Source organism: Helicoverpa zea, chromosome 25 (assembly GCF_022581195.2).
Source record: "Helicoverpa zea isolate HzStark_Cry1AcR chromosome 25, ilHelZeax1.1, whole genome shotgun sequence".
Lineage (NCBI taxonomy): Eukaryota > Metazoa > Arthropoda > Insecta > Lepidoptera > Noctuidae > Helicoverpa > Helicoverpa zea.
Window position 1 is genome coordinate 7,808,762 of NC_061476.1, and position 25,549 is coordinate 7,834,310.

The 25,549-nt window shown below is 35.1% G+C and overlaps 1 protein-coding gene across 1 annotated transcript in view; it reads left to right on the forward strand.

Moving 5' to 3' along the window:
• Positions 1–270: 270 nt before the first annotated feature.
• LOC124642826 (NACHT and WD repeat domain-containing protein 2) overlaps positions 271–25,549 on the forward strand; it is a 47,297-nt gene continuing 22,018 nt past the window's right edge. Inside the window, exons 1-4 of the mRNA XM_047181549.1 lie at positions 271–474; positions 10,707–10,826; positions 18,146–18,234; positions 24,639–24,784. Of these exons, the coding sequence (XP_047037505.1) occupies positions 10,724–10,826; positions 18,146–18,234; positions 24,639–24,784 (338 nt within the window). The 5' untranslated portion in view covers positions 271–474; positions 10,707–10,723. The remainder of the gene's footprint in view (positions 475–10,706; positions 10,827–18,145; positions 18,235–24,638; positions 24,785–25,549) is intronic.

Here is a 25,549-nt window from a genome sequence, read left to right on the forward strand (position 1 = left end):
TCAAACACCCTGATCGTTGTAATTTACGCATTCCATATATCTACGTACTTATCAAGCGCCCGATCAAACTATCGGCCGACTAAAAATCTAAAAACAGAACTTCAATCTCAAAATCAAAACCAATCACCACTTTATAATACTCTATACCCTATCGAATGACGTCAAATAGCGCCAAACAGACTTTTTAAACTGACAATACCATGCAAACCGTTGCTTAGCAACGGGATAACAAGTCTTAAAACCACGAAGCAACTATCAGTGCTACAAAACAATCATTTGAAGAGACACGTTTTAACAAAAAAATACTTAAATCACCCAAATTAAATAATCGAGTTTCCGAGCATGTATCGATAAGTTTAATCGAGATTTTTTGTAATCGATACCGGTGTTAGAATCGGTTTGAAAGTGAAAACTGATAGTTTTGCTCATGACCTTTCCAAAGCGAACGTATTGATTAAAGTTTTGTAACACCAGGTAAGTTTTCTAAGTGGTTATGTGTTAATTTATACTTTGTGTAGTCTAGATTTTTATTAGATTTGGCTATTTGTGGCATTATTTTAATCAAAATAATAATGATTTTATAAGCGAAGTAAAAAAGTTATGGAATAAAAAACTTTATTTAAAGCTATAATTTGCAGAAAAGACGTATTATTTCTAAGGTACGTAAAGATTTTTTTTTTTTATCTTTAATATTTATATTATATTTTAATAAAAATATACATAAAGTAGTTCTTAAAAGTTCTAATGAATATGTAAGTATTTATTTCTGAGAACAATTTTGTCTAACTTAGAACTTTTTACTTTCATAATGATCTAATAATAATTCATTTTATTTATATTTTATCTAAAACAAAAACAGCAAAAGTTGCTGCAAACATTTTATGAGCATTTTGAGCTACATTTAAATGAATGCTAACTGTTAAATTAGATAATTTCAAATAAATCATCCTACCTAAGTACATCTGAAAATAAAATGACTAAAACATCAATTTTCTTTTCGTTATTTTATAAAATCGCTTCCCAAGGGATCTCTCTCTCTCTCTGTTTTACGAACGTTTCTAAAAACCCTAAAATCGGTTTTGGCATGGACTGGGAAACCAACCCGAGACAGAAGTTGAGCTGTGCCACTGCTAGACAGACGAGACAGCCTAGTATATTATTTTATCTATAGTTTTTTTCAGCTTCAGCTAAATCTACCTAACCGTAAAAAAACTGATAGGTATACATTTAATCTTTCATCTTCCTGTAACATACTTCACCTTTTTACCCAACTTTTATCTTAAACCACATAATCCAAACAGCCAAAATGACTCGTGCGCACACAATCAGAGTTTCATTAATATATTTTATCAGTCTACCATTAAATATCTCTGGGAATCCATCAAAAACGGCTCAATCTTATCTCTGTTATAGGTTACAGAGATTTACTGTTTTTATTAGTATATTTTTTATGTTACTGAGTGCTATTTTGTTCAGTTTTTTTTATTTAAGTTGGATAAAGGGTCCAGTGTCCTCCACATATACTTTTATTCTGTAACGGTTACAGAAAAACACTTATTATAGAGCTTTTTAGTTTATTTAAACGTTGTTTTCTTTTGCCCTGTTTACAAGTTATTTGGTGTTGTCGCAATACTAACATCCATTCCCTTCTTTTTCATGTCTTCTTTCAAGCAATCAATCCATCTTTTCCTTGGTCTACATCTGCCTCTCCATCCATCCACATTCATCGATAATATCTATACTGAAATTATATAAAGAAGAAGAGTTTGATTGCTTGAATTTTTTGACACTTATCAAAGCAAGTTATAGGCAGCTTTTATCCGGGTGCGAAGAGTTATTATACTTACTTCCATAAAAAAATCAAACCCACCACATGAGAAGTATTACAGGAAATGTGCACACCACGAAATAGTAATTTGTAACTCGTAAAATAATTATAGCTCGCTGTCGACAGTCGGTTTATGGCGTCCGTCTAAATATGACGCTTTATGGCTTTCCAATGATATTTTAGGGTCCAAATATTATATGGTGGAAAATTATTTGAAGACGTATTTGAACGTATTGGGTAAGAAGTCTTGAATTTTACTCGACTGCAGCAGAAGTAGGGACTGAACACTCGTGTAATACTAGCTATTCTCTACTGTTATAATCTGTGGCTTGATGAAACTATTTTCCGCATCCGGATACAAAACAGCGAGTGTGTCTGATAACCAGTCTTGCCAAGGGGTATCGGGTTGCCCGGGTAGTTGGGTTTAAGAAGTCAGTCAGATGTTGATTTCACAATGGCATCATGTATCAAATAGTAAGCTTATGCACAGAACAACAAGTGTATGACGATGTGGTGTGGTCTGGTCACGGTAGATTAGAAGAATTGAAATAATACGTCCATTTAGTTTGAAGGTCCGGTTTATTGTGTAAAAAGACAATATAAAGACAATTACAAGTCAGTATTGCTGAAGAAGCATTTTAAATAAGGCTGTTTACATACATGGATGGTTACACACTACATCATCCCCGTTATTTGAAAAAAAAAAAAATGATTACAAGATTTTTTTTTTTTTTGTAACACTTATATATATCCTATGATTATTATTATATTTAAAATAATAGACTACTATGGTTCCTTATACAATTTTGTCCTATTCTTATGAACTATTACATTTTTTCCATTAATATTAAGTTTAACATTAGGTGCAAGATCTTCAACTACAATATATGGGCCAGTGTACAAAGTATCCAATTTATTTCCTATCTCATTTTTCAACAATAGTGCATCACCTGATTTGTAAACAATGGGATTACTTGACTTATCATAATTTAGTTTTCTACGTTCTTTACTTACAATTAAATTATTTTTTGCATCTTTTTGAGCTTTCTGTAATCTGTACTTAAATTCTGACACATAATTTTCAAAATTATACAGTGGTTCTACAACATTACATAAATTATTAGGTAATCTACATACCTACTTGTCCAAACACTAACTCAAAAGGTGTATATTTAGTCTCTGAATGTACAGTAGTGTTATATGAAAAACACCAATACTGTAACCATGAACTCCAACTTGAAGGATGATTATCTGTTTGGATTCGTAAATAGGCTCCTAACACTTTATGTGCATTTTCTAATGATCCAATACTTTGATGGTGGTAAGAAGTCGCGATTGTTTGTTTTATATTTAAAATTTTGCATAATTCTGACATAACCTTAGAAACAAACTCTGTACCCCTATCACTTGCAATTTCTTTTGGAATTCCGTATCGTAAAATAAAGTTTTCGACGAATGCTTTAGCAACTTCTGTTGTTGTTTTAGTTTTTAAAGGATATGCTTCAACATATTTACTGAGCTCGCACTGTAATGTTAGAATATAATTGTAGCCTAAATCATCTTTATCTAATGGACCTACAATGTCTAAGAAAATTTTCTCAAAAGATGATGATGCTGTGGATGTAATTTTTAATGGCTCCCTATGAATTTTTGTGTATTTTTGCTTTTGACAGTTGCTGCATTTTTCTACATAACATCTAACATCTTTTTCTAACGATGGCCAATAATAATATTTTTTAATCTTACTTATCATTCTCCGAACTCCTATATGACCACTACTAGGTAATAAATGAAAATCGTTCATTATTACTTTTTTATCGTCATCATCATATATTCTTTGGACGTCCTTTATAACACATATTCGAGGAAACTCACTCGATTTATTTTTAGCAACATATTTGGCTATACTTTCAATGAGCTCTTTATTTTTACGCGTTTTTATAATTATTAATTCTTCAATATTTATTGTTTTGCAAAATAACGCCAACTCTTTCAATAAATCGTCTCGCGAGTTTACTGATAAAGAAGATGAGCTTGCAAATACATTATTTTTTCTTTTACAATATACGAAAGTCCTATTCCTTGAAAAATATAACTTATCGTCATTTTTTAGTAATGTAAGTAATCTGCGCAGGTTTCTTTCCGGTAAAATAATTAATTCTACGTCCGTATCACATTTCTTAAGTACTTCGGCAACTTTAGGCTGATCAGACCTATTGTCATCCGAAGTCCCAGTACTAGGTGTCAAATCAGTTGATTGTTGATTTTTTCTCAATTGCGCTCTAGTCATCACATTTATTATTTTGTTATTCATTTGTTTTAACTCGTCTGATGTCAAAATAACTCTAGATAGCGCGTCGGCAACTACATTTTCTTTTCCTCTGACATATTCTACTTTAAAGTCGTACTCCTCCAGTAAAAGACGAAATTTTGTTAAACGACTAGATGGATTTGACATGTTAAAAAGATAAAGCAAAGGCCTGTGGTCAGTTCTTATTACAAATTTTTTCCCATATAAATATGGCCTAAAATATTTTATTGACCAAACTATTGCCAGAAGTTCCTTTTCAATTGTTGCATAATTTAACTCTGCTTTATTTAAACTCCTACTAGCATACGCTACGGGTTTTCCGTTAGAATTACTTAGCACACTGCCAATAGCAAAACCGGAACTATCTGTTTGTAAAATAAATTCATTTTCTTTCAAAAAATTTGGATAATCTAAAACAGGTGGACTAGATAGTGATTTTTTAAGAGTTTCAAAGGCATTCTGACATTCTGTAGTCCATTCAAACTGAACCTTCTTTCTACATAATTTGTTTAGTGGCACAACAATAGCTGCAAAGTTTCGAATAAATTTCCTGTAATAGTTGCTAAATGCAACAAAACGCTTGACGTCATCCGCACATGTTGGTGTCGGATAACTTTCAATTACTCGGATCTTTTCAGGGTCAGGCAAAATACCTGAGGATGATATTACATGGCCTAAGTAAAGGACTTGTCGCTTTAGAAACTCACATTTAGAGGGATTTAGTTTTAGTTTAACTTTACGTAATCTTTCAAAAACAGACATAAGATTTTTATTATGTTCCACCAAATTGCGACCAAAAATAATTAAATCGTCTAAATAGACAATACATTTTTCGTAATTTAAACCCGACATAGCAACTGTCATTAATCTACTGAAGGCAGATGGACTAATTTTGAGCCCCATCGGTAACCTACACATCTGATACTGCCCTTTATCTGTCGTGAACGCCGTATATTTTCTAGATTCTTTTGAAAGATTACATTGATAATAACTACGATTTAAATCACAATGGCTAAAGTACATAGCACCAGATAGAGACTCTAATATATCTGTTATGTTTGGGAGAGGAAATTTGTCGTCCTGTATTCTCTCATTTAGCTGTCTGTAGTCTACCACTACTCTCCATTGACGTTTACCGCTCCTATCTAACTTTTTAGGAACTAGTAACAGGGGGCTAGACCACTCACTGCAAGTTTTTTCTATAATGCCTTCTCGTAACATATCATCGATCTGTCTATTAAGTTCTTCTTTCTGCATAAATGGAATTCTATACTGTTTCTTATACGCAGGCGTAGCATGTTCTTTTAAATGAATAGTCTGCTCGTAAACGTCCGTAACACTTAATTTGTCACCTGGTAAATGAAATATGTCCGAATATTTGGCACAGATTTGCTCGATCGACAGCTGTTCTTCCTTGTTCAAGTATGAACCTACATTAAGTAATGAAAATAAGGTCTTTATCCTCTCTACATTAACATCCGGGCTTTCGTAATTACAAAAACTATAGTTTTCTAACCTATCAACTTCAAACTTATCCAAACATAGAGATACTTCCTTATCAGTGGTATTTAAAAGTCTTACAGGAATCCTACCATTTTTCGGCCTGGCTACCACACTAGCCAAAAATATACCCTGTCTAATCTCCTTCGGATAAATGACACATTCATAATTAATACTCGTAGGTATGAACTTAATGACTTCACACCTCGGTCCGATAACAAAATTATAATTATAAAAATGTAAAGGCAATGAGACTCTACTCTCTGCAACTTTGAGAGATAAAGTATTTGAGTCATAATCTATAATTCCACAATACCGTTTAATAAAATCTTGACCTAATATGCCTATCGACTTACATGGTAAATTCCTAAATACGTAGAACTTATGTTTAAAAATAATATTCCTGAACTCTAGAGTTAAATAAACAAATCCTATAGACTTTAAACTTCCACCAATACCATGGATATTTAAATCGCACTTATGCAACTCTAGCTGAGCTAAATCTAAAATATCATAATTAACACACGATAAAGAGGCCCCTGTATCTACTAAAAATTCTAATTCTATGTTATTTAAACTTAAGTTTACCCAATTAATGCTATCACAAGTAAAAACTTGATTAGGAACGAAAAAATGCTCCCAAATTTTGGTCCGCAGAAAGATCATTACGACTATTTTCTGAAGTCGGTAAATCATGTCGTTCATTTGTTATAAAATGATTTAGATTTCTATTATTAGAATAGTTTGCGTAATTGCCACGATTCCCACGAACATACCTGGAACCGTAACTTGACGCTCCTCGTCGATATACCTGAGCACCGCGGCTGCCTCGCCACGTGTTCCTTGATGCAGCAAAATTTTGATGCGCACTATGTGGCTGTCTACCTCGAAAATATCTCAATGAATTTCGACCACGAAATCCACGATGACCAAAATTATTAGTGCGAGTAGACCGACGGTTATACGACATGACGGTCTGACGCTCGGCAGTTAAGCTAGTTTCATCTTCGGCCACCCTAATAGCTTCCTTTAAGGAGGTCAAATTCCGTGCTGAAATAATTGTTCCTAACTTTTGACTTCTTAACCCTTCGGAAAAACACCTAATAGCGTTCTTTTCATTAAGAGGACGCAATACCTCATACGCTTTATCATCGCCATTTGCCTGAGAAATGGTCAATTCTACAAACAACTTCTCTATCTCTTGAGCAAACTCTGTAACTGACTTTTCACCTTGCCTAGCCTTTTGTAGTCTAGACTGTAAAGCAGTATCTGACTTGCGAGTAAGTAAATGTTTACGCATATCTTCTAATAGCAACTCAACAGAACTATAAGAAGTAGCTAAACGCATTTTTGCTCCATTAGTTAACCGACTCTTTAAAACAAAATTGATTAAAATCGACTTATCACCACCAATAAGCATTGAATCATATAATTCAATCGCAGAAATTAAGTCATTAGTCACCTCTTCATCACCAGTCATTTTAGGCAATAGGCTTACAGCCGTCTTTAAATTAAACTTTTCACCTTGCACCGACATTGTGGCAGATTTATCTTGACTCTGACTACCGCTCGAAATAGATTCCATCTCAAATTTCAAAATTTTGTCATAGCATTTGTTTATACAAGAACATAAAAATAATAATTCTTTAGACGCCTCTTTAGGTAAAATACTCAAAATATTTTTAAACGACACATACAAGTTCTTAGCTTCTAAAATCTTATTCTCAAAATTACTACCTACTCTTCTTGAAGGACCTAACTTAGAAATATAATCCGTACAATGTTTTAATTGCTTATAAATATCTGATAATTTTAACTCTATACTCATAATCTAATTCAATAAGTAAGTGTTAAGTGGCTCAACACTACACAAAAACAAAAAAATATTAAGTACTAGGTAAAATCACTTACTAAAATAAAAGAAATTAAGACGCGCGTACTAATTACGACTTACTTGTTGGTCACTCTTACACCTTGGTTTCTGGGTCCTCATGCTCCCTGATTTCCCTGCGACGTCGGTAGCTGACACGCGCGAGAACTCGTTCCAAAGCGTCACTCCTGAGCTGTTTCTGCATCCAGTTGGTGTGGCATCGTTTGTACAGGCAGAAGAATCCAATCAACACCGCCAGCAGCATACAGGCGCAGATTATGGACAGAAGGATATTGTTCGTCTGGAGATGTTCCGCCGTCGCTTTTGCGTGGTTGCTTCCGGCTGCAGACTGTGCAATGACCACTTGTTCCTTGCTTTGAGTTGTGCCCATGATGTTGGTTCGTTCTTGGTTGGTGTTCTTCGTCGATATTCCAAAAATCGCAAGAATCTTGATGATGGATGCCAATGCAATATCCAAAATCAATCAATAGCCCGACGTTTTGAAGATTGAGAAATATTATAGAGGTAGAAAGTCCATGTAGGTAGATACAGAGTAGCTAGTATGGCAGGGTCGCCATGTGGTGTGGTCTGGTCACGGTAGATTAGAAGAATTGAAATAATACGTCCATTTAGTTTGAAGGTCCGGTTTATTGTGTAAAAAGACAATATAAAGACAATTACAAGTCAGTATTGCTGAAGAAGCATTTTAAATAAGGCTGTTTACATACATGGATGGTTACACACTACAACGATTACCGACCATTTTCAGTTGTAAAATCACTTGATTTGACCAATAGGCGGCAACTCGGCAAGTATACTTGGTCAACGTTTTGGTTAAATGGTGCACACACTCTTAAACTTACAATAATAGGTAACATTGTAGTAATACTGAACTTAAAATAACTTAGGTAAGTAAAGTCCACTCTCATTACATTACTTAGTTCCGGAAATATAATAAAACTACAGTTTGTTTGTATGTATGTGCCAGGAAGATGTTCGCGCTTCATCGGTTTTACGAGGGAGACTGAAATACGAGTCGACACTTGCATTCGGGATGGCTTTTCATACGTTTGTAATTATACCAGCTGGCCGCCCCGACTTTGCCTTCCTTCTTTATTCCTTGCAACCGTGAAAAATAATTGAAACTTTTTGTGAGATCGCTGTGAATCGTGAAAAAAGTCGTGGTGGCCTAATGGGTAAAGGACCAACCTCTCAAGTATGAGGGCGCGGGTTCGATCCCAGGTCAGGCAAGTACCAATGCAACTTTTCTAAGTTTGTATGTACTTTCTAAGTATATCTTAGACACCATTGGCTGTGTTTCGGATGGCACGTTAAACTGTAGGTCCCGGCTGTCATTGAACATCCTTGGCAGTCGTTACGGGTAGTCAGAAGCCAGTAAGTCTGACACCAGTCTAACTAAGGGGTATCGGGTTGCCCGGGCAACTGGGTTGAGGAGGTCAGATAGGCAGTCGCTTCTTGTAAAGCACTGGTACTCAGCTGAATCCGGTTAGACTGGAAGCCGACCCCAACATATTTGGGAAAAGGCTCGGAGGATGATGGATGATGCTGTGAATCGACAGACAGGTTATTTGAATAGGCAGCTTGTTTTATAATACAGTTGTACCTTCTAGCTGTTTTTGTGATGATATCTGTGTAAAAATATGATTCCACAAAGCAAAACTAGCATTAACATGGTTTTTGAAGTCGAAAGCAAACTAAGCAGCTGCAACCTGAAGACTCACAAGACTCTATTAATTATCTACTTTTCAGTACTTTTACTTTCGTAAAAAGGTTTCTTCACTCTAAAGTTTTCTACTTTTCAGTGGCTATTTTTACAAAGAGTTTTTTTTTTCAAGTTGTTTCCTAAACCACATTTGAACCGTTCTTCTATGTCTTACAATTCAATTTAACGACACACCATATCTCCGTAATGACTAACCGTTGAATATAACTGTGCCTGATCATGCGAAGGCTATCGGCAGATCAGTAATAGCACTTCAATAGCCACCGCTATCATACTGATAAGATATCGCTAACTGAATTAAATTGTCGGTGAACGCTCAATCTTTTAATAAATTTTAAATGGGTGGTGTTGGATTGGGTATTATGGTTCTATGGTAATTGTAATGTCATACCTACATCGTCACATTTTTAAATGTACACATCTTTCGGATGTTCTCTTGTCCTATGATTTTGACTTATAATTTGGCCCAAACGGGTTAAGTCTATGGTTAATCGCCACCACAAATCACCGTTCCAAAAATCCAGCGTATCCGATTGTAAAAAATTCAAGTCGTATTCTGTCAGAAGGATTTGAGAAAGTCTAAACCTGAAACCCGTGAATTGGCTTAACAAAAATACATGTATGAAGTGCAAAATTAAAACTAAGACTTGCGGCTACTAAAGTTCTTCCTTCTTTCTTCTGTTCCCAAGTTATTATGGCAATGTTTTCCGCTTCCGTTCCTCTCTGTCAGCCGTCATACTAACATCAACTCCTTTCTTATCCATAATATATCTGCTTACAGGCAATTCCTAAAGTTTTCCTTAAATATAAGTACCTAAACTAGAAAATACTCTAGTAACGAAGGTGCAGCTTTCAGGATATATCGGCTCTGAAACTCATGCAAGCATTTTTATGTTTCCGCTGCACGCAGCTAAAATCCATAACTTTAGATATAATAGATAAATCATACAAAATTATTGTAATAAATAAAGAGCTATTTAAATAAATAATTGGATTAAGGAAATCATTGTTAATTTGTTTTATGAATCCCTTAAAAATTATCAATTAGGGTGGCACAGTAATTTCTTCAGATCACGTCAAGTATTTTATTTATTAGGATCATAGCCAAATTATTATGCATTTATTAAAACGCACGAATTTTCGGTCTTGTATTTTACCTGAACATACAACATACAAGGCAAATACAATGCATAACTCCCAGGGCTTTCCCTGCATCTAATTAACAAAAGACGAACTCAAAAATTACTGTGGTTTTTCTATGGACAATAATGGTTCTCAAAAATCAGAAACCATTTTTTTTGCCAAAATTGTAGGTAACAGATATGGTGGTAACTTATGGAAAATTTCTGAGTACAGGTTACTTAAAAACCTCACCTAAATTTATCTTAAGGTTTCCACATAAATCTGCATGCATGAAAATATTATTATTCCTGTTATTCCTAATTTTCCTTAGGACATCCAGCCTGAACCATGGATGACCGGACCGTGGACCTGATCTTCGGCGGCTCGCTGAAGTCGCTGCCGCCGGTCAGCTCCAAGATTGTCAGGATCTTCACCAGCTCCACCTTCACAGGTAAGATGACCACATAAAGAGCTACAGCAAACCCCAGTGGGGCCCACCAGGGTCAGAACCTGCCAGGGCTGCGGGATTGTTCGAAAGAGTAACCACGGCCCTGCTACATGGTCAGAAGGAACATGATGGGTTTAAATCAGTAAAAAGCTCCTCGGTGAAGCAGGAGGGGGGGAGGGGTATATCGTAGATGTTCGATTAGTAAAAAAAATACTGTGGACGTTATTTGCCGCAATATTCAAGTATAGATTTTTTATTCACGGTTCTCACACTTTAAACTCAAATAGCAGTCTGGGGGTTAACCGATGACGTTCCTTATAATAGTAAAAAATCTTCAGGGCATCCTCGACAAGAATCATACGATATTTTTTGCGGGGACAAACCCTATCGGGGCTGCGAGATTGTTCGAAAGAATTACCGCGGCCCTGGTTTCCCCATTATGGGCTTTATTCAGTAAGATTCTGACTTACCCACAGCGAGAGGGGGACCATTTGATGAGTTCCCAGGTTGGGCAGGAATCTTCTGAAGGCAGCGGCTGCCTTCTCCAGTTTATACAAAACAGTTTATAAAAACAGTAGATACAAAACTTCAATGGGGTTCACATATTTCTAGCCTCGCGGGAAGGCTTAGTTCTGCCGCCTACGCCGTCAGGAAAGTCAGACAGTTCACAGACGTCGACACTGCTCGATTGGTGTATTTCAGTAATTTTCACAGCGTTATGTCCTACGGTATCCTGTTGTGGGGCAAAGCCGCTGATATAGAGAATATATTTATTCTACAAAAACGTGCTATACGTGCGATATACCAATTAGGTACCAGAACTTCCCTCAGAGAGCTGTTTAAAGAAATTGGTATTCTTACTGTGGCATCACAATTCATCTTTGCCAATATACTGTATATTAGACAGAACTTACATTTATATACCAAAAAAAGTGAAGTCCATAGCATTAATACAAGAAATAAGCATAAACTGTGTGTACCCTTTCACCGGCTTCATAAAGTGCATGGTTCATTTCTGGGTCTAGGTATTCGTTTCTATAATAAACTTCCTCTGTCTTTATTAGAACAGCCGTTTAATAAATTCAAAGAACAAATTAAGGCTATTCTTATTCAAAAGGCATATTATACAATTAACGATTATTTGAATGATAAAAATAGTTGGTCGCCATGTTGAACGCAAGACAGCTATACTATAATTGTCTTTTTTTTTTGTGAATGACATCTTAATTTTACAATCAATTATTATTATTCATTTTTTTTTTACAATTTTATATTTTTATTATTGACCTTACTTGGTTTTACATTATTGACAGGATACATTTACTGTATTTATTATGTTTTATTTAAATCATCTATTTATATTTATTTTTTTTTCCTTTGGATTACAGTAAATAAGGACCACTACTTAGCGATAATTGATCCTGATATTGAGTTATGTAGCGGTGAGTACGTCATGCTCCCTTAGACGGCACTGCTTGCGGTAGCGTCGGCGGTCGGGTTGCTTCCCTCCCTCAAAGATGTGCGAGGGGGGCGATGGCTGATCCTCGCGTTATGCTCGTGAACGGGTGCTGCTTGTGGTGCCAGGTCGTCTTACTGCCTATACTATAAGTAGTATTATATAATTTTGTAGACTCTTTTCTTATACTTCTTTTTTTTTTACTGGCTGAGCGGTCCAATTTACTAGATTCATTACTTACCCATGTTGTACATTACACAGGGTTGCAATAGAATATCACATGAAGGTGGGCACTCCCTCATAAACTATTATAAATATTGGAGGCTATACATTTTTTTCACATCATATTTATTCAATGCTTGAGTTAGACAAGTCACGTAGGGTGAGTGCTAGCTAGCATGTGGTGGATTTTATAAATCATTTTTAAATGTAATTTTATTTTATGACAATATTGCGTATTGCATACTGCAATACTCACTGTACTTTGTTGAAAGGTTCTTTTAACCTACAGACAGACATGTGTTGCTGGGGAGTTTGTTGCGCCACTTCTTCTTCCCAGCAAAAACACATAGGAAGTGGTGAAGGGTGGGCGTTTTTGGGGGCTGTCTTATGTAATTTTTTACACGCTTTTTATTAGCTTCACCTGTATGTTTGTAACCGACTTCTTTTGGCGCGATTTTGACCCACTTGAAACGGCCAGATTTCGTTCAAACTTTGTAGATTTATTGAGGACCGATGACAATACAATAATTTGATAAAATAATTCCATTTTTAACCGACTTCCCAAAAAGGAGGAGGTTACACATAAACATCGATTACTCCGAGGTTTATAGACCGATTTACGTGATTCTTTTTTTGTTCGACTCGGAATAGCTGCCAGTTGGTCCCATAGTCATCAGGTCAGGATCTGATGATGGAAACCCTGAGAAATAGAGGGCAACCTTCAAAAGTTGTAGGCATACATAGGGTAAAAACTTGACACTCAGGTGTACGCCTAAAAGCACTATTCAACTGTGAAGATTTGGAGCTGACCTGATGATGGAGACCAGAGAGGGTCGAGGGAATTCGACAACTGAATATGTAAACTACCTCGTGTTTGGGCTTAAATTATTTGTATTGACAAGACCTTTGCAATAGTGAAGGTTTGGAGCGGACCTGATGATGGAGACCAGAGAAAGTCGAGGGAACTCGACAACTGAATATGTAAACTACCTCGTGTTTGGGCTTAAATTATTCGTATTGACAAGACCTATGCAACAGTGAAGGTTTGGAGCTGACCTGATGATGGAGACCAGAGAAAGTCGAGGGAACTCGACAATTGAATATGTAAAATACCTCGTTTGGACTTGTATGGATAGTGACAACTATTCATATCACTGTAAAGCTTTAAATAAATAACCTTTTTACAAAAAAATTAAACCGACTTCCCAAAACACTAAAAAGCAAAAAAAAAAACTAATTTTAGGTGCATCGGCCTAGAAGTCGGTGGCAAAATTAACTTAGTAACATCCATTAGACACCGACTTCTAGGCTTTTCAATTTGCAAAATATGATTTTTGTTAATTTATATAATTTTCATCTATAGTCGATAAGGTAAGAAAATTAATTAAAATTTTCTAGAATTTTTCTCTACAGTCGATAAGGCAGGACTCGATGTTAATTTTTATTTCCAATAATTATCTTTAGCAGTTTTCTGTAATATTGTCAATTTTTTGTATACTAAAGATAATTTTAATTCTACAAAACAAATAATAGTTTTAAAACAAACTAAAAAGTAGAAAATAAATAATAGTTTTAAAAAAACTAAAAAAACACGCTTTTTATAGAAAAACGAACCAAAAAATAGAAAATAAATTTTAATGAATTTAAATTAAGAAAACAGTGTTAAAAATTTCAATGAATATAAATTAATAATAGTGTGAATACAAAAAAAAATATTTAAAAAAAGCGTGGGGTGCTTTTTAAGATATTATCTAAATGAAAATCACTGTACTCATATCTGTCAATAAAATATTTATAACTATTGACACCATGCACCCCACGCTTTTTTTAAATATTTTTTTTTGTATTCACACTATTATTAATTTATATTCATTGAAATTTTTAACACTGTTTTCTTAATTTAAATTCATTAAAATTTATTTTCTATTTTTTGGTTCGTTTTTCTATAAAAAGCGTGTTTTTTTAGTTTTTTTAAAACTATTATTTTTTTCTGACGTTCGAAAAGTGCTGTTTTGCAGCCAAGTTTGAATAAATGAGTTTTGATTTTGATTTTGATTTTGATTTTGGGACCGTAATGTAATGCTCCAAACATTGTGGGATTTTTTGGTATTTTCAAAGTCAAATAGCAGCCTGGGGGTTAATTGTAGATAATTCTAGTAATAGTAAAAAATCTTCAGAGCATTATTCTCTACAAGAATCTACAATTTTTTTCTTCTGGCCGACACTTTCATTTTTGGGTACAAAATGTTCGAGACTTGAATGATCTCCTTTATGACATTCTAATATTTCGGAACAAAGCTTGATTACAACTCAAAAGACACAATTTCAATCCACTTTTTACGACATGATATTACCTATTTGTGTGGTGTACGTTTTTTCTACGAAACGCCAAATACAGTTTTAAGCGTCAATATTATTATTAATTGAACCTGGTTCTAACCCATATTTTCATTGTTTCAACCAAAAATACTAAAACAAAGACAGCAGACTCAAACTGCGTCATTCAAGCGCCCCTATAGTGCAGGTTTCAAATGGTATTTACCCACGTAGAGGGCAAACTTCGCACAAAATGTGCACTATTTTTAGCTTTCCAAGCAATAATGGTTTTTGAAGCTAGTGATTCAATACCATTTACGTGTTACGTAATAAACGGATAGATATGGTGTAGGAGTAGTGAAATGGATGTTACAAAAGTTCTGAAAGAAAGTAATACGATGTATTTGATAAGCTACTCATTTTTGAAGTCGGTTAAAAGATTAATAAAGTATTTTATGTTTTCTATTGATCCACCCAGACAGAGGTCTAGATAATTGAACATAGAGTTCAATTTAAAAGCGTTACATCTATTCTTTACTTTTATAGTGAAACAACTACAGTCAAACATTTTTCATTTATGAAATCACTAGCTTCCCGCCCACGGCTTCACCCGCGTAGAGTTCGGTTATTTCGTGTTTCCAAGAGAATTCTTCAAAAGTCCGGGATAAAAACTATCTACGTCCTTTCTAAGGAAAATCTCAATGTTATTAATATTATATTTAATAGAAGCTTACTGACAGCTAGAAATACCACAAATCCACTATAACCTATCGATCCAAGCAGCTTAATATCTTCAAATCGTGATCAAATGCAATTTTGTATTCATTTCCCCTACAAGTGGGGAGGGTGGGGATGGGTGGGGTTGGGTGGGGCGAAAGGGGGTTCAAATGAACAACTTTTAATTAACGCCATATTTATCAGATAGTAGGCGGTGATCGGTTTTGGAAAATTTAATTTTACTTGACCTACTTTTAATGTGGTTTTAAAAACTTTGGTTTTAAGATTCAATATCTTAAGCTCGAAGCATGATATCCTTTTCTCTACAATGCATCTTCTTAAGTCGATTGTTAAGAAGAGTTTAAAAACTTTGCTGTGTGATGAAAACAGCTTTTCTTTATTTTATTTTTTTACACCTTTACACACGACTGGTAAGCCCTACCCAGGCTGTGGTAAGCAATTTTTAGCTGTTGTCATGGGCGCTAACACAACTGATAAACTACATATTCTTTATATATGCTTATAAATACATATCATCACACCCAGACCACAGCCAACAAGCATACTCATCACTCAAATGTTGACCGTACCAGGAATCGAACTCGGGACCATCAATTCGTCCAGCATGATGACAGTCGCACAAAAGTGGTCGTCTCCCTCATCCAGGAATCTCTGAATCTTCTGAACCGATTTCGAAACTTAAACTAGTTATTTCCACTATAACAGTGCACGATAGACGTACAATACAAAATGTACGGCATTATTCTAGCGTGCCTTGTCAGCGACACTCTAGCTAGAGGTAGTGCGAATATTTCAGACTCACTATTCGCTCGCTCGGTGATATTTAGACGAAGATTTTAGGCTCTATCGAAACATGGATTGGATAAATCTCTTTTGCAGTGTTTGATGGCTCTCTCATAAAAATACAATAAATAGCTTTAGTTATTTAAAAGCAGTAAAAGTTATTGATGTTGAAAATAACGTTTGTTATATGGTAGCCAAAGTTAAATAACAAGATAAGGTACTCTATTTTCTAACAACTGCAGTTCACAATACAGCCTGATGATCGACTTATATATACAGGTCTGTATATATAACCCTGACACCCATTTTACCCATTGGACGCAAAATCCTCAAAAGTAGCCATCACTTCTTACCTAAAACCCATATTTCTTCAAATATCAAAGCTCTATCATCCATTAGATTTCTAAGATATTCTCTTCCATCTAATCCTAGCCACAAAATTCTTCAAACCACTCCATCCTAACTCACTATTCTTAGAACGATTAAATATTAATTCCGGTACAGCAACACTATAACGTTCGCGTGAAAACATGGAAAACAAAATGACTAGCGGAGGTGCCATAACGGAAAATCTTCTAAGAAAGTAGCGCGCCAAAATGCGGGTGTTCGGGGGAGGAGGAATGTTCCAGTGTTCGCCCTTATACGCCTTCTTTGGATCCTACTATTTTTTGCAATGCCAAAAATCGTTGATATAATATCTCAAAGAACCAGAACGCTCGTTAGTTCACTTCTAACTGATCGTTTTGGTCATGCCCATCGTACATATTTGACCTAAAAGAAGGCCCCTGACCTACCTGCATTATGGTATCTCCGCTCATCTTTCTTTACTCCATTCGTGTAATCAACCCAATTCCATGCAATAGTGACAAGAATTGCAGTCACTATAGTACTGCAGAACTGGTGAATTTATTTACACTGAGTGGTAATGGAATGAGGGGCTCGTGGCTAAGTAGCTACAAGGGTCGATTATGATAAAGTTAAGCAAAGGTTGGCCCGTGCGATCGCTGGATGGGTGATCAGGAGTTCCTCAGTATATTCGGAAGTCATGCAAAATGTGAAAGTCTTTGGAAGGCCTTACAGGTCGGACAAACAGTCTTACTAAGGGATATCGGTCGCGATTAACTAGGTAGAACAGATCAGAATAGAATAAACTCTCTCTTAAACTCAAATTCTACTTATAAAATCAAGAAATCTTCATAAACATTATTCAAAATGAGTTCCACCTCTGTACTAAACGGTAAGTATATTACTACAAACCCACATTAACTGCATAACACCGGAATTTATCTCGAAGCGATTGAGATAGCGATTTCTCTGAAATATTTTATCATACTTCAATAATTATGTGAATTTATTTCCAAGAACATTGCTACTTAAAATATCATTAGCGTGTCATTCTCAAATTCAGGGCAAAGGCCTCTTGTCGAGTACATACATTAGTTAGACAAGGAAAATGCTTGCAGCATTAAATTTTTTTCATGATACTCAATATCTATTTGAATTTATCTACTTATTTATTTCAAGAACTTGTAAATATATTTAAAACATAAAAAATTGGTGACCCCCACCGGGAACAGGGTCCAAGATACCTGTGAGGTTTCTGTCTCTGGTGCCCTAACTGCCTTCTGAATTAGTCCCTTGACCCAAACGAGACCTTCGCAAATTGTCGATCAACGCAGTCATTGAAAAATGAAAAGATTTTAAAATATCGATAATAAATAGGTCTTATCACAGCCAAACATAGTTGGGAAAAGCCTAAAGAGATGATGATGGTATTGTATTCAATCTAAATCTTCTTTACTTCCAGATACAACGATGGAGAGGAATACTCTCATGGCGAAATGTTACCCGCGCATCAAAGACTACTGCCGAGAGAAACATGGGTTAGAGTTTCAGGTAAGAGAAAAAACCTATACTAAATTGTAGAGAGCGTTTGTGTATTTTTAACAATGGTCGTTTTTGTTTGACTGTTGAAAGTTATTTTATGATAATTGATATGGAATTAACTGTAGACTTTTAGCAGCACATGGATATCAAACCAACGAACTACTAAAGTCCTATCCTTACTAAATATTATGAATTCGAAAGAAATTTTGCTTCTCTTTGTCTGTCGCGCTTTCACACCAAAACTGGAGTGGAATAACGTCTTATCCAGATGCGGGAAATAGATCACGCGGGACTCAGATTCAACCGTCGAGAATAGCTAGTTTATTATAATTATTAGACCTAAAGAGCTTCTAAGATAGGCGGTTATCTATCAAATAATTCACTGTAGCTAAACCGTATTATTCAAGTATATGGATTATTTAGCACTCTAAAAATATTAAAACTTCCTCAATTCAAAGATAACATTCAAATGGCTTCCTAAGAATATTTTTTGGGTGTCAAATTAAAACCAATATTTTCATGGAATTACATAAGTTTCTTTCAGAGGAAACCAAACTTATTATTGGATTTGCTGTGATTTTCCACGAATAACTGTTTAGAAGATTATTTTCTTTAGATTTAGTATTAAAATTAATGTCTTCCGATAGGCGAATAAAAAATAAACGTTTGGGGCTTTGAACTAATACTTTAATACGATAAAAAAATAAGTGGGTTTTAGGCGGATCAAAGTTTAGTAGAGTATGGATGTATTATTATGACATAACTCTGCCTCGCTTCTGAAATAAAAGCTCGCTAACAATATTTGTAATTCTGCCTATCCTACCTTTGTGCCAAAACTACTGAACCAATTTCAATTTAAGGTAAGTACATTAATGGTAGAATACAGAAATACAAAAAGAAATAGAGCCTAAAAATGGGAAAAGTCTATTTTTAATTGGGATGCGGTTGTTCAATCGGGTAGAACCGCGGGATGAATATATTTTAATACGTGCGTATTGTAAATTAAAGTAAGTAAATTCAGTCACAAAGACATGCAAATCTTAACTATAGCTAAATTAAACTTTGAAATGAAAGCTAAATTAAAAAGATACATAAAATAAGCCATAGCAAGTAATAACATAAAATATATTTCCAATAGAAAATGTGTTATGAAAAAAATACGGAAAGGTACCCCTTACCTTTTCAATTCGTATAAGAAGTCTTGACCCGACATCCGATACCTTTGCCCTTAGATCCCATATTTACATAAAAACCTGATGTTATCTATCCTCACGAATATTACAGAAATATTTTGTACAATTTTGCACTGTAAAAGCGTCAGTAATCTATACTAATATCATAAAGCTGAAGGGTTTGTGTATTCCACCACTTTGAAAAAATACATTCAGTGTTAGGCTCCATTACCAGATAATAAAATAATACTTACTTCAAATCAAACTTAAAAACGGGCTTCATTATAAGATCTTGAAACCTAATCGTAGTCAAAGTTCGTCAAAAGGCTTTTCTAACAAGACTAAACAGCCATGATACGATGTTCCATCATCAAGTTTCAGTCCATATTTTCCGGCTCCATCATTAGATCAGTTTGACAGTACCAGATAATTGTATTGTCATCAAAACTACATACAGCTACCAATTTTTATGAAGCTACGACCCTTGGAAGTTTAATACATACAGGTCAACCTAATACGTGTTAAAAAGTAGCCTATGTCCTTTCTCAGATCTAGACTATCTATGTATGGGCTGACGGATTATTCGAAAGAGTTACCGCGGCCCTGGTACATACAGGGCTTAAGAAGGAACATGATGGGTTTTAGTCAGTCAGAGTCTGACACACCTTCAAGATGCTAACCCACAGCGGGAGCGTCATTTGATGATTTCTTATAAAAAACAAAAAAGACTATATATGAATACTAAACATCTAGAATTTCTTTAATACCTATACTAAGAAACCTAGTGTTCGATATTAAGTCAATGCTACCAGATTCACGAGCTTCTACTACAATCCTTTGGGAAATCAGATCCCGAACTATATTATTATTGTCATACAAACTGAATTCTGCTGTTTGCTGTATTGATCATCTTATATTTCATGCATGTCTTGGCACATTCGTAAATTATATGTATAGGTAAGATAATTTAATCTCCGTCTGTAGGTATGTCTGCTAGCGATTAACTCAAAACTGACTGAATCGCTTTTCATTTGTTTTTTTCATGCAGAGGGTTTTATGTGAAAGGTCTATTCTTATAATAGGTTTGTGAATTCTTATTTGATCCATATAAGGTAATTATTAGGCTTTTCAACTTCTAAATTGTATGTCTCAAGGCCAACTGTTTTTGACTCCAACTATCATCGTGATATTTTTCTTATATGTACATGAATAATCAAGTAACTTGTAAATATTTGAAATCGTTAATTTACTCAGAGCAATAGAAAATATTTTTTGGCTACTGTTCTTTGAGCAAGCCACTGTTAAAAAAGAAACAAAAACGAATCATAAAACGGCTATTTGATAACCCAATTCGATATTAGACTCCCACTTTCACAAAATATAATCAAACTTTTACCTGAAGCTGTAATTAACAAATAATATTAATTGACAATCCATAAATCATCGTGGTACTCGATAAAATATTCATAATTGGTTTATATCGATTATAAAATCGGCACCGAGTGCTATCGATTTTGGAAATAATCGAGTCGGTTGCTGTCGTCGTCCTCATACATAATTCATAGTTTCCATGTATATTTAATGCGTTTCCAGGGTTTTCTCGTCTGTAGTGTGAAAAGCTTGTGGTGGTTATGTCAAAATTGGTTACATGGTCCTGCTTTTAAAGAGACCTTGTTGGCAAACATTTTTTGTACACTGAAAAATAACGATGTAACTGCTTCTATACGTTGTTTTGCTTGCATACTGTGGAAATTACTAAGCTCTAAAATAAATGTATTTTTCTGCAATTTTCAAGAGTTGAAACTGAGACTGTGTAGGCCAGTTTTCAAGTCTTTTAAGTTTAACACAAACAAACTCTTCAGCTTTATGACACTCGTGTTACTAAGTGTCTAATATACATAAGTAGGTAGATGTCATCAATAAAACACGCCTTTAAAAGTATAACTAGAGATTGGACCTTGGTTCGCTCATTATTTTTAAATGCCATATTATACCTATTCGGGTTATCCAAGAACAGATAAAAGTTCCTGAAAATACAGGTAAAACCGCAAGAAATGCTAGTGAAACTCATAAAACAAGTTTCAAACCAATTGCTGTACAATGAAATACTTTGACACTTTTTATGATTTGCTTTAAAAAAATAAATGTTCTTTTGAAAAACTTTTTCCAACATTGAAAACGTTAAAAAGTTTGCTGAAGACATTTGGTAGAAAGCCGCTTGGCAAAGTAACGTAATATCGATCGTCTACAACCTAGATGCTATTTTATTCAAGGTCAAACTACATTCTGCCCTGTAATTATTTTGTACTAGCTTCCGCCAGCGGCTTCGCCCGCGTGGTGTGTTGATAAAAAGTAGCCTATGTGTTAATCCAGGGTATCACCTATCTACATACCAAATTTTAATCAAATCGGTCCAGCCGTTTTTGCGTGATTGAATAACAAACATACATCCATACATTCTCACAAACTTTCACATTTATAATATAAGTAGGATTGTTCAGTTTTTAACGTTTATAGGGTAAGCGAAGTGTGTCTCTATGGGCGAAATTAAATGGTTTGTACAAGGTCATTTCCAAACTTTTTTGACACATGAATGTCGGTGAAATTTTGTGTGGGTAAAATATTATTGGTCGGTAATTTGGGTCAAATAGCTTTCGAACTATTCTGCACATGCGGATAAAAAGTACCTCAATGTTACAAATAGCTAATCCTAATTTGTTTTCAATAACATGGCATCTTGCAAGATGTTTTTGATCTATGATATTTTAGGTACTTTTACTATTTTGTGACGCTGTATATAATTGCCTATTCTAAATATAAATGCACATTTCCTAATTAATCTGTAATAGGCCTTAATGTAATTACGCAGAAATACAGGCTAAAACAACCGCTAATTAACTTCGGCGCCCAGAAATGTGTTTAGTTTATTGCGACTAGGACATTGAACTTCGTTATTTTTGGAAAACAGTGCAATTTTTATATTTTTATGCAGAATATTGTGACTTACAAGAATTCTCAAATAGCACCATATTATAAAAAGGTATTCTTACCTGGTGATCTGCGGTTAATTGCGTAACAAGCACAAGTGTAAATTTTTCGCAAATCTCCTAACGACCTTTGACATCAAATTGTAACAACGCACATAGGGGTATTTTGCATTTTTAGCCGGGCGAAAGTAGTAAAAACAAACTTTCACATAAAAGAAAAAAATTCTACTTGTTAGCCAGCCAGGTAACTACTGAACGAAATCTGAGCTTTTTTGGACTCCTACCCACACGCCAGCTACCCACAAATCTGTCAGAACTTGATAGTTGTCACATGCACTCACGTCAGTTACTGACTACATTAAAAACGTGCCGTGTTTGATACCTCAGAGTTTTTTTATTGTGAGTTAGATAACCAAAACTACTATGGATTATCATAATACAGGTAAGAACAGTTTTATTTGTTATGATTTACTAATGTTTACGTGTATTTTTAAGATTCAAAATCAATTTTTGAAGTTCAACATTTTTAAACGTTTTTTTGTATGAATTCTACTATTCTCAGGGATTAAAGTTATCCTTCCGAGTGTTTCCGGGTAACGATTTCTGTTGTAACGTATTACAAAATCTGTCAAGTGATAGATATTACACACATTGGGTGCTACTTTTTGCTACTTTCGACAAAACTTAGACTTTTCTGCTGATGTTAGCTAAAAACCATTAACCATTATTTTCAAGCAAAGTAGCAAAAAGTAGCACCCAATGTGTGTAATATCTATCACCTGACAGATTTTGTAATACGTTACAACAGAAATCGTTACCCGGAAACACTCGGAAGGATAACTTTAATCCCTGAGAATAGTAGAATTCATACAAAAAAACGTTAAAAACTGTTGAATGTCAAAAATTGATTTTGTATCTTAAAATTACACGTAAACATTAGTAAATCATAACAAATAAAACTGTTCTTACCTGTATTATGATAATCCATAGTAGTTTTGGTTATCTAACTCACAATAAAAAACTCTGAGGTATCAAACACGGCACGTTTTTAATGTAGTCAGTAACTGACGTGAGTGCATGTGACAACGATCAAGTTCTGACAGATTTGTGGGTAGCTGGCGTGTGGGTAGGAGTCCAAAAAAGCTCAGATTTCGTTCAGTAGTTACCTGGCTGGCTAACAAGTAGAATTTTTTTCTTTTATGTGAAAGTTTGTTTTTACTAGTTTCGCCCGGCTAAAAGTGCAAAATACCCCTATGTGCAACGGCTGTTTACGTGCCTTTCCAATGCTTTCTGTGATTTAAGATGCTCTCAAGTCTCTTAGGACTGCAGGATTGTTCGAGAGAGTTACCGAGGCACTGATACATAAACGGCTTAAGAAGGAACATGATGTGTTTTAGTCAGTAAGAGTCTGACACTCCCTCATGCTGCAACCACAGCGGGAGGCGTTACTTGAAGTCCACCATGTTCCTTCTTAAGCCCTTTATTTACCAGGGCCGCAGTAACTCTTTCGAACAATCCCGCAGCAGTTAAGATGCACTCAAAACTACTTTTCGTTAACTTAACAGTTACGGTCATTGCGCCTAGAAACAGGCCAGTTAATCACACAGTTAGTGCACGTGTACCTTCCGCTAACAGAAATAGCCACGAATAGCCCCGAGGGTAGCTAGCGTGGTTTTTGTAAATGTTTACAATTCCTACGGCTGGTGTTTGTGACTGCTATTTTAAGATTGTTGAACTAAACGCCATAGATTATGTTTGGTTGTGAGAGAGGAATTTGTGTTGATTGGCTGGCTATTTTGCCTACATCCCGAAGAAACTGCTTTCAGCATTCGGAGACTATTAGTCTATGATACTTACAAAACTCAATTTTCGAAATCGGTTCAGTACATCCAGTGGTTACGTACAAAGTTACAAACGAAGTAGTAAATGAAGAAAACTGTTTTTATCTGTACATAAGATTACCTTTTTCTCGAAACGGACTACTTATGTCCATTTTTGCATACGATTTTTAATCTAAATACAAACGTACAAAAAGCGAAGAGTGGGTAGGAGTTACGGTAGGTTCAGATCAAAGACTGGAAAGGTCAGACTGGACAGGAGGATTTAAAGAAAGAATTGAAAAATTTAGTATTAAAAAGTCAGTTTATCCAGGAAGGCTCAGGCTACTTTTTCTCCAAAAACGCAAATGGAAGTTACTTAATGTTATAAAATACATCTTCATCTTGCAGCCATTAACACTTTTTCTAACCCTCAGGTAGTGGACATGCGTTGGGGCGTCCGAGACGAGGCGACGGATGATCACATGACTACAGAGCTGTGTATGCGAGAGATCAAGAACTGCCAGCGACTGTCTATGGGACCTAACTTCGTCGTGTTCCTGGGGCAGAAATATGGTTACAGGTATTTATTGATGGCTACAAATACATAAGATATTCAAGGCAATAGCTTCGTGTCTATTAAGATAGTAGAAAACTCAAGATCCAGGATGTTTCTTATATCGTGTGGATTTCATGACTTATCCAAGCGAGACCCACGTCATTTTCTCGCACCTTGTCTACCAAACACACTATACAATTCTCGAATGAAAAGGACTCTTGCGGATGTCAATTTTGTATTAAAATGCATAATAAGAAAAAGTGAAAAAAAAAAACCTTGTCAGGAAACCTGAACTTATAGGCTGAATTGCTAATACGCTTTCAGCATGCGAGGTGATTAACGCACATACCTTCTCTGTATGAGAAAAGGCCCGTACCCAGCAGCAGTGGAACATTAAATAAACCAGGAAAAAGGCTAATTATGCTCTTTCGTAACCTTAATAATGAATTAAGTTCCTGTCACGGTTCCCTTGGACATTTTTCATTTAATTGTTTTCTCCAAAACAGCTAGGAAATTCATAAGTTAGCGCAAAATGTCGCCATTGTTATGGTTTTTAATTGGATTACTTATTTTGTTATCCTTCTTTTGTATACATCTGCCATTGTTTTTCATAAAGCCCTTTCTTTAAAATCAACTTTTTATCTATTTTTTAAAAACATGAACACTTTTCTGGGCCTGTTGAAAAACGAATATAATATAATCTGGCACTAATTTGGGCGAATTACAACATACACAGTTTTGTAGTGAAATCGCTTTGTAACATCATCATAATTAGAGCGGATTCAGTAT